Genomic DNA, 8,920 nt, shown 5'->3' with positions numbered 1-8,920 from the left:
GAAAAGCAGAGTCCTGTCCTTGCAGCCTGTGTCTCCTTAGGAAGGGGGACTGAACTAGGGCAGGGGGTAGATTTCAAAATCATAGACTCTGGAGTTTCTTTGATGGATTGGACTTCTGAATGAGACCAGGAGCTGGAAACAGTGACCACGGCATAGAAGCACCAACACCTGTGTGATACTCCCACCTAGCAGTGGAGGAGACGCTTCTAGCAAAGGGTGATGTAGGAGACTGGGGTGAGAAGGAGTCACATTACTTTTCGAGGGTTCAGCTCTGCCATTCCCTTAGTTGTCCTCCTGTACCTACTGGCAAGTTCTCCCTCCAAACCTGGGGGAAGAGGAGCAGGGGTAGAGAGAAGAGCTCACCCAGACCTCAAGGACTTGCTCAGGTACTGCCCTTGTCCAAAGTCTGCTCCAGGGTCCTGATACAAGTTCTGCCTCTTCATGGCTCAGGACTGTTCAGAGTTTTGGGCAATGTGATGCTCAGTTCCCTGGGAGCCCCAGTCCTTCCCCAGAGGCTTCCTCCCTCTCCTTTTTGCTTTGACACTTGTTCAGCAACCAGTAATGTGATTCCTTAGTGGCTTCTGTACCTTTCTCTTTTGCCTTCCTGGAAAAGCCAAGTTGCTGGGAAGAGGACTAAATGTGAGCTGCTTTCACATTCTTATGCTTGTAAACAGTGGAGGTTTTGAGAAACCTCCAGAAATCTTTCCTCCTGCTCCCTTTTCCTGTGAAGCCTAAGGGCAAACTAAGCTGCTGTAAACCTCTTGCAGATTTCAGTTTCTTTCTTGGGAGAATGACAGAGACAGCTTTGTGTTGCTTTCTAAACTACAGCAAAAAGGACTAGGTCACAGAGCAGGCACAGGAAGGCTGGGAGGACAATTTTGGAACCTTGCATTTCAGTGACCACAGCACTCAGACTCAGGAATTTTGGTCAACACTGGGTAGCTTCTCTCGGATCTCAAAGTCAATGTGGTGACAGAAGATAATCAGGCCATATGCAGCCTGTCTTTGAAGATGCTGTTTTGTCAAGAATCTTCATCTGGGGCAGTCTGGAATTAGATTCCCTGATGGAGTCAGGTCTGTGGGTTACCTGCAGATGGGTACCTGATCAGAAGGTGAGAATGTGGGTCACCTGGGATGAAACCTGGGAGCTCAGTAACCTCAAAGTCCATCAGCATCTTCCTTCCCCTGTCCCCACCTTTTTCAGCTAATTAAGGATCCGTGTGTGTGTGTATGTGTGTGTGTGTGTGTATGTGTGTGTGTGTGTGTGTGTGAGTGTGTGTGTGTGTTTTCCAATGCTGGGGATGGAACGCAGGGACTCACACATGCTAGGCAAGTGCTCTACCACTGAGCTCTCTCCCCAGTCCCACACACTGTGTTCTCATTTAACCGGGCATCTGTATTTATTTGCTCTATCTCCAACACTACTGACTTGGGGCTTGGCGAGAGAGTGGATGCAGGAAGGCCAGATGGTGCTGGCTGCGCCAGTACATGGTTTGGTCAGCTCCTCACACTGTCATGTCTGTGCACCCCATGCCTTATTCTCCATCCACACCTGTCACCTCCAGTTTCTTAGGCGAGGGAACAGACAGTGACTGCCCCTGACAATGCTAGGAGGGCCAAGAACAGGACCTATACGATCTTTTTATCACCTAGGGGGAAATCAACACACTCCAAGCTGCAGTCACCCATTTTCACATATTTCTCTCCACGTACCCGTGCACACCCATGCACATACTCACTCATGCATGTACACACCCATGCACATACACACTCATGCACGCACCCACCCACCCATGTACATGCTCACATACACATACATGTCATGTCCTGTCACGTCCTGTCATGTCCTGGAGATTGGATAAGAGAACCAGGAAGAATGTGCTGTAAAGTAAGTGAGGACTGACCTCACTTTCAGGAGCCATTCCTCTGACTGGCTTCAAGGTGTGCTTCAGTCAAAACTAAGTAGTCTTTTTGTTAAGGATATTAAATCTTCATTTGCCCAATTGACAAGTGATAAGGATTGTTCAGGACAGTTAGGAGAGACTTGGTCAGTGGACAGGGTAGAGGCCACAGATTCATTCTCCTCCTGAGCCTTCCCTGCCCAGGAAATGTGTGCTTGGTCTCTGTGTAAATTCAGAGATAACACTGACCTTCAGGGATATCTGCCTTCATGCATATCCATGCCCTAAGTGGACTGTAATTTCAGTGCCAACTGAAAAACTTGGTAAACATTTGAAGGGAAAAAAAGGGGCACAGCTTTTTCCTGTTCTGCAAGTGTTTGAGTAGTTCATTCTACTTGCAAGAGAGTTTTCTAGAAAATCCTTCCTGAACCTAGCTGGCCACACCTAGCCTGAGAGCCCTGGACAGCCCAGTTTTATGTCTGTCTCACTTCTCTTCACTCCAACTTTGCTGATCCAGATCCAGCCCTGGTAACAGTTGCTCAGAAGGAGGCCTGGTCCTCAGCCTCCTGGTTAGACCCTCCATGAACGCTGAGTCTCTGGGAGTTAAGACATGACCCTACACACATGACGTGCCTCTTGGGAAGGCGAAGAGGAGAGGAGGCCGTCGAACCAGAGAGAACAAACTTTGGCTGCCTGCCTGACCGTGTGCATTTTTCTGGGCCCAGTTCCAAACCACTTCAGGAACTGGAAGAGACAACTTAGCCTCAGGAGAAGAATCTCAGTTTAGAAGAGTTTTACCAAGTGTGCATCAAACACACGGTTGGCAAGTTTGCATTCCTTTGGTGGACTCTGTCCAGATCTGGCCCTGCATTCCTCCTTCTACTGGGGAAGAAGGCTCCTCTTCAGAGGCCAGTGGGAGTTTTGGGTCCAGAGGCAGTGGCCATACTGATTTCCAACTATATGGTCTTTGCCTGTGAGGGACCATATCAGGTCTGTTCTCACCCACCTGTCTGGAGGAGGTTTATTTGATACCAGGAGAACTGGCTGGGGCAGAAGTCCCCGAGAGCACAGCATGGGCTTCAGGCTCCAGCCCTCGGAGTGCAGTGGCCACTAGAGACCAGAAACGAAGGAGCTAGGGCTGGGACTTAGCTGTGAAGGATTCAATAGAGCTGGGGGTCATTTTCCAGGGTCTTAGGTACAATCTCTCTCCTCTGTCATGATGTGGGATCCATATTGTGTTCCTGAGTGAGTTTGTGGGTGAGTGTCCAAAATATATGGTCAGTTGTTGCTGGGAGGCAGGGTAGATCTGAAACAAAATAATGGACATAAACAATGTTCTTCTCAATCTTTCTTAGTGTACTCTCCTTACGTCTTGCTGGGCTCCAGCTTAAAATTCTCATCTCCCTTTCCTGAGTGTCTTGCAAACACTCAGTTGTGATGTCAACTCTCTATGATACAAGTGACATTCAACACAAAAAGCTGTAAGCTTTAAAAGCAATCAGGGGATTTCAGGCATGTGGTACCTTTGATGTGTTTATGTACGTATGACTCTGTGTGTGTGTGTGTTGTGTGTGTGTATGTGAGAGAGAGATCTCCAATCTTACCACAATTCAAGCAATGCACCCCATCTATATAGATCTGTGCTCTATTCTGCATTTAAGAAGAAATTTCTTTTCCTTTCTTCTAAAGGGATCAAAAGTGGGAGATATTTTCATAAATCATACTTAAAATTTTTAACATTGAACTCAGTCTTCCTCCATGCACATATTTCATATAGAAAATTGCTGTCTCCCCAAGGAATTTGTAGGGACAGGAATGGTCCTTTCTTTCTTTACTTCCTGTAGAGCCAATAGCACAGCGTGAACCCTCCACACACACTGTGGACAAGGAGGGGTGAAAAAGGGGATGATGGTCATGGGCCAAGTTCCCAGCCAAGTGCCAGTCGTGCACTGGGAGCTAATGCTGACTCAGTGCTTGATACTAAACCAGTGCCTCAGGTTCCAGAGATATGGAAGGGTTCCCAGACCTGTTTACAAAAGTTTTCAGCCTTTGTCCCTCTGTGGTGTTCTGCTGTCTCCTTTGGCATTGTCCTCCTCTTCCTGTAGGCTGTTAAATCTCTTGTAGCCATGAACAATTGGCCATTGATCATTGTTCAGGGGCCTCGAGTTCAGGTTCACTCTGCTTTGTAGTTTCTGGGAAAAGCCTGTTTTTCCTCTTCACCTGCACAACACACCCAGCTGAGGCCATGCTGCCCGCTGGGGTGCCTTGGTGGCTCTAGACCCCATGACACACCATTAGCATAGTACCCTGGCAATTTGGGCAGCCAGCTACAGCTGCCTGCATGAGACATGTTAGAGATATGGAGAGAAATTTTAGAATTATCTTTCCACTGAGAAATGCTTTTCCCACATCCAGTGAAACTTGTTGAAACTTGCTCACAGCCTTCTTCCTGCATCCAGAGCAGCTCTGTCCCTAGAAAGCCCATCCTCTAGGCACCTTGGCTAGGTGTCCTCCCAGAGGTCATGAGGAACCTGACCCCCCTAGCCCCAAGTCTCTTCCAGCCATTGTCTCATTCTGAGCATCTTGAGACCATAAAGTGTTATTTGTCTTTTCCTGGAAATGGTTCTGCTTCCCAGAAAAGTCATAACATTGGATTGGTTTTGCTTTCACTTTCTGCCTGTGAATGCCTTTACGATTAGCCAGTTCTCTTCTGATGAGAGGGTTGCCAGAGAGAGGCTGTGTGTAGGTTTTTTCTTTCTGCCTCCACAGTTGGGCTGGTTATCCCTGACCTGACGGAGGCGCTCTGTACCTCTTGCTCTCTCTATTGACCCCAGGAGGACACAGTGTGTGCTTCTTGGCGGAGGACAGCTGTGTGCAGGTGTAAGTTCCTGTGCTGTAGGCTGCAGTGAGGGCTTCAACAGGCTCAACATTTTCAGTTTTCAGTGGAAACGCTGGATCTGATCTTTGACATCTGAAATCTCTCCAGCTCTGGTGAGTGAGACAACTCTGCATCTGTAGTGACTGGGGTCTGCCTCTGTGCTTGGAGGGCTGAGGACAGAGCTGTCTGGGGGAGGCAGCCAGTCAGGTCATGATCTTTACACAACAGACAACCAACTTTGGGTGTGAAGATGCCTTTTGTTGTTGAGAAAATTGAGAGATTATTTGGACTCAGCAGTTGTATTTATGGGATGTCTCCCATAGGAAACTATGCAGTGTTCCCTGTAAAATTCTTGGGTTTTCTGGTTCTAGCATTTCACTGTCATAGAGTCATCTAACAGCTCTGTGAGTTTTTGAAAATTAGTAACAATGCAAATAATGTTCTTCCATTGGCACATAAATCAAATCAAACATAAATGGTGCATATTTGAGGTGTGTGGTGTGCTAACTACTACAGTTTGGTCACTGGATAGTTTATATATGTGTGGAAAGCTCATGATTTTAATTTTATTGTGTTGTTAGGTACTGGGGATGGAACGCAAGGCCTAGTGCTTGTTAAATAAGTGCTTTGCTACTTTAGCTATGCCCCTCCCAAAAAGTGTGATCTTTATCACACCTGTTACTTTTTGGAGCAATTTAAAAAACCCAGAAATGTATTCTCTTAAAGTTCAGGAGGTTAGAAGTTCAAAGTTAGTCTTCATGTGCTATAATCAAGGTATCAGTAGGCTGGCTCCTTCTGGAGAGTCCAAGGAACATCCATTTCCCTCTCTTCCTCAGCTTCATAGGTTACCTGCTTTCTTTGACTCTCAGTCCTTCTTTCATGTTTATTAATCCTCATTCCAATTTCTGCTTTTGTCATTCCACATCTGTCTTTTGTCTTCTTTCTTCTTCTTGCCTTACTCTTGTAAGGACCTTGGTGATGAGATTGCACCTACCTGGGTAGTCCAGAATATTGGTCCCATCTGATGACCCTTAATTTAATTTCATCAGTCGAGTCCCTGTTGATAAATAAGACTTTCTATTACAGTTTTGGAGGTTTAGGATGTGGACTTGTTTAGGAATTGTTCTTCTGAAAACTTAGGGACTGCTGCACTGTCTTGACTGCTGAGACAGAGAACTCAACAGCACAGAGAATAGGCAGTCTCTTTTCCAGCAGTGGCAACTAAACTCACCAGGAAACAAAATTAGTTATAGTAGCATGAATCAGTGTGAGAGGAGGGAAGTGGCCCATAGAGAGCAGTAGGTTTCTTCAGCAGACCCCATGTTTCTTTCTCTGCTCCATTTTCCTTAAAAATGTCACTTTGTTGTCTTTCTTTTTCACAGAACTTCCACCATTAACTGCCATGGATCTGTACATCACAGCCTTCCTGAAGAATATGACAGGAAAGAACTTTCAGCAATTGGCTGCTGACTTTGTGCCTGAATACTCTAAACTAATCAGTAAGTCGGGAGGAATCCTCTCTCCGGAAAGCCTCAGTAGCATTCAAGCAGCCCTGCAAGAGGGGAAACTAAAGGATGTGGTGGAGAAGATTCAGCAATCACTTACTGAAGCAGAAAATGCTTCCCTGGCTGTGGCTGTGATCGGGGAATCTGGGACAGGGAAATCCAGTTTCATCAATGCCCTGCGAGGACTTAGTCATGAAGAGGAGGGATCAGCAAGTGTTGGGGTTGTGGAGACCACCATGAAGAAAACACCCTATCAACATCCAAAATATCCCAACGTGACCTTTTGGGATCTGCCTGGAACTGGCACCCCCAATTTCCACCCAGACACTTACCTAGAAACAGTGGGATTTGCTGAATATGACTTCTTCATCATCATTTCTTCCTCTCGGTTTAGCTTCAATGATGCTGACCTGGCCCGGAAAATCAATGAGATGGGGAAGAAGTTCTACTTTGTTAGAACCAAGATTGATAGTGACTTATACAATGAAAAGAAATTCAAACCCAAGTCCTTCAAAAGTGAGAAGGTTCTTCAGCAGATCCGAGACTACTGCCTGGCTAATCTTAGTAACATTGGGGTGCTTGAGCCGGACGTCTTCTTGATCTCCAACTTTGATGTGGGTGACTTTGATTTCCCCAAACTGGAGCAGACTCTGCTGAAGGATCTCCCTGCCCACAAGCGCCATGTTTTTGCGCTCTTGTTGCCTGATTTCTGTGATGCTTCAATTGAGATGAAGAGAGATTTCCTCAAGGAAAAAATCTGGCTGAATGCCATGAAGTCAGGAGTTTTGTCTTTCATCCCATTCATGCCCTTCATTAATGGGTTTGATTTGCCTGAACAGGAAATGTGTTTGAAGGTTTACCGAAGCCATTTTGGCTTGGATGATAAATCGATTGAAAAGATTGCTGAGAAGCTGGGTACATCTGTACAGGACATCAAAAGCTACACCAAGTCCTTGGATTTCTGGCACCTTGTGAAGGATGACAGCATAGCCACAAAAGCCATGAAATGTGCTGAATCCTTCTGTGCTTTTAAAGGAGGCCCTTTGTCTGCTGTTGTCCAGTTTCTGAAAATCTACTTTCTACACTCGAAATTCCTCAACACAGTGGCAGATGATGCTAAAATTCTCCTGCGTATGATGAAGTAGAAATGGTATGCCTGGCCTAACCAAATGCACAGGCAAGACTCAGGTCTTGCATTCTCATGATGAGCTGGGGTCCTCTTCCTCCCAGCTTGCAGGCCAGCTCTTCCCTAAGGTAGAAAGAATATCTGTTCTGTGGAGGAAAGCCATTTCTTCACCTGTGAACACTGCTCTGCAATGATTATTTAGCCATAGCCTGTTTTCAGCTTTCATTGATGTTTTGCTTGAAGCATGACAGTAACTCACCATTTGCTATCAATTAATCTATGTGATATGAGCCAGTCTCCTTTTGTACTACTTACTAACATAATAAACAGATTGTGACAATGAGGATGAAAGTTATATATTGTCACTTTATAATTCTTTTCCCTCTCAGTCATCATCTTAATACCCTCCTCACCAAAACAGGGAAGACACAGAAACATGAGAACATAGTTAAATATATAGTAAAACGTTTATAGTGCGAAAATGCAGCAAGATCAAGAGGAGCTGCAAAAAGATGAGAGAAATGGTCTTATGTGTCATAGTTCCCAGGAATGGTTTCTATTTCTGGGAATTTGTCAGTAAAAGCATGGCAGAGCAGCTGCCCAGGGCCAGTGGAGCAGAACCGCCACTGCCCCAGTGATGTCTCTAGGAACAGCTGCTGGTGCCTGTGTCTCATCTCAGAGCTGTCCCTCTACTTCCAAGATTCTTGTTTTTGAATGTGTGGTTCAAGCAGTAGAGCACCTGCTTTGCAAATATAAAGTCCTGTAAATTCTGGTTATAAATCCCTTGTCAGATCTGTAGCAACTCCAGTCCTACCCAAAAAATGTTTATGAATAAGTTTTTTTTTTTTTTTGGCAGTACTGGGGATTGAACTTAGAACCTCAAGCAGGTTCTCAACCGCTTCAGTCAGACCTTCAGTTCCAAAGTGGAAATAGTTTTATGATATTTTTTATGGCCCTTAAGAAATGAGAAATCCACAGAAATACGCATCATTTTAATTGGCACTACTGGGGGTTGAATCATGGCCTCATGCTTGCTAGGCAAGCACTGTACCAGTTGAACCATAGTCAGTATTTTTTGCTTTTATTTTTCAGTTAGATTCTCAGACTTGTTTGGGGTGGCCTCAGACTGTGATCCTCCTACCTTCACTGCCGAGTAGCTGGGATTAGAGGCACGGGCCGCCATGCACAGGTTGCTTTAGATAGGGTCTTTCTAACTGTTGCCCAGGTTGGCCTTGAACTGTGATCCTCTTATTCCACCTCATGAGTAACTGGTATTATAGACAGCCATCTTGCCCAGCCTCTCATCTCAACTTTTACCAATGTGAATTCTTCACATTCCTTTCCATTTTCCCCTGCTCATACCCGGTGGACCCATCCTAAAAGCCTCAGAGGCGACCCACCGACATTCCCTGTCATAGAGGCCGGTCCTGATTCTTGTAGAAAAAAAATCATATAAAACAAAAGCACACATACAGACACAAGTGAGGTGTAGAGTCTGAACAAAAGACAT

At 45.6% G+C, this 8,920-nt stretch overlaps 1 protein-coding gene across 3 annotated transcripts in view; it reads left to right on the top strand.

Annotated features, from left to right (window-relative positions):
* Positions 1-7,765, top strand: part of LOC141410457 (interferon-gamma-inducible GTPase 10-like) — a 55,644-nt gene extending 47,879 nt beyond the window's left edge. Inside the window, exons 1-2 of one of the 3 annotated variants that reach the window (XM_074057574.1) lie at positions 1,092-1,112; positions 6,162-7,765. In XM_074057574.1, the coding sequence (XP_073913675.1) occupies positions 6,182-7,429 (1,248 nt within the window). In that variant the 5' untranslated portion in view covers positions 1,092-1,112; positions 6,162-6,181 and the 3' untranslated portion in view covers positions 7,430-7,765. Of the gene's footprint in view, positions 1-1,091; positions 1,113-4,590; positions 4,893-6,161 lie in introns of those variants that run through there. The other 2 variants (XM_074057572.1, XM_074057573.1) reach the window with 2 other exon arrangements.
* Positions 7,766-8,920: the final 1,155 nt, after the last annotated feature.

This window comes from Castor canadensis, chromosome 16, assembly GCF_047511655.1.
Source record: "Castor canadensis chromosome 16, mCasCan1.hap1v2, whole genome shotgun sequence".
Taxonomy (NCBI): Eukaryota; Metazoa; Chordata; class Mammalia; order Rodentia; family Castoridae; genus Castor; species Castor canadensis.
Note: the sequence above shows the minus strand (reverse complement) of the source record. Positions and strands in the feature narration are given on the sequence as shown.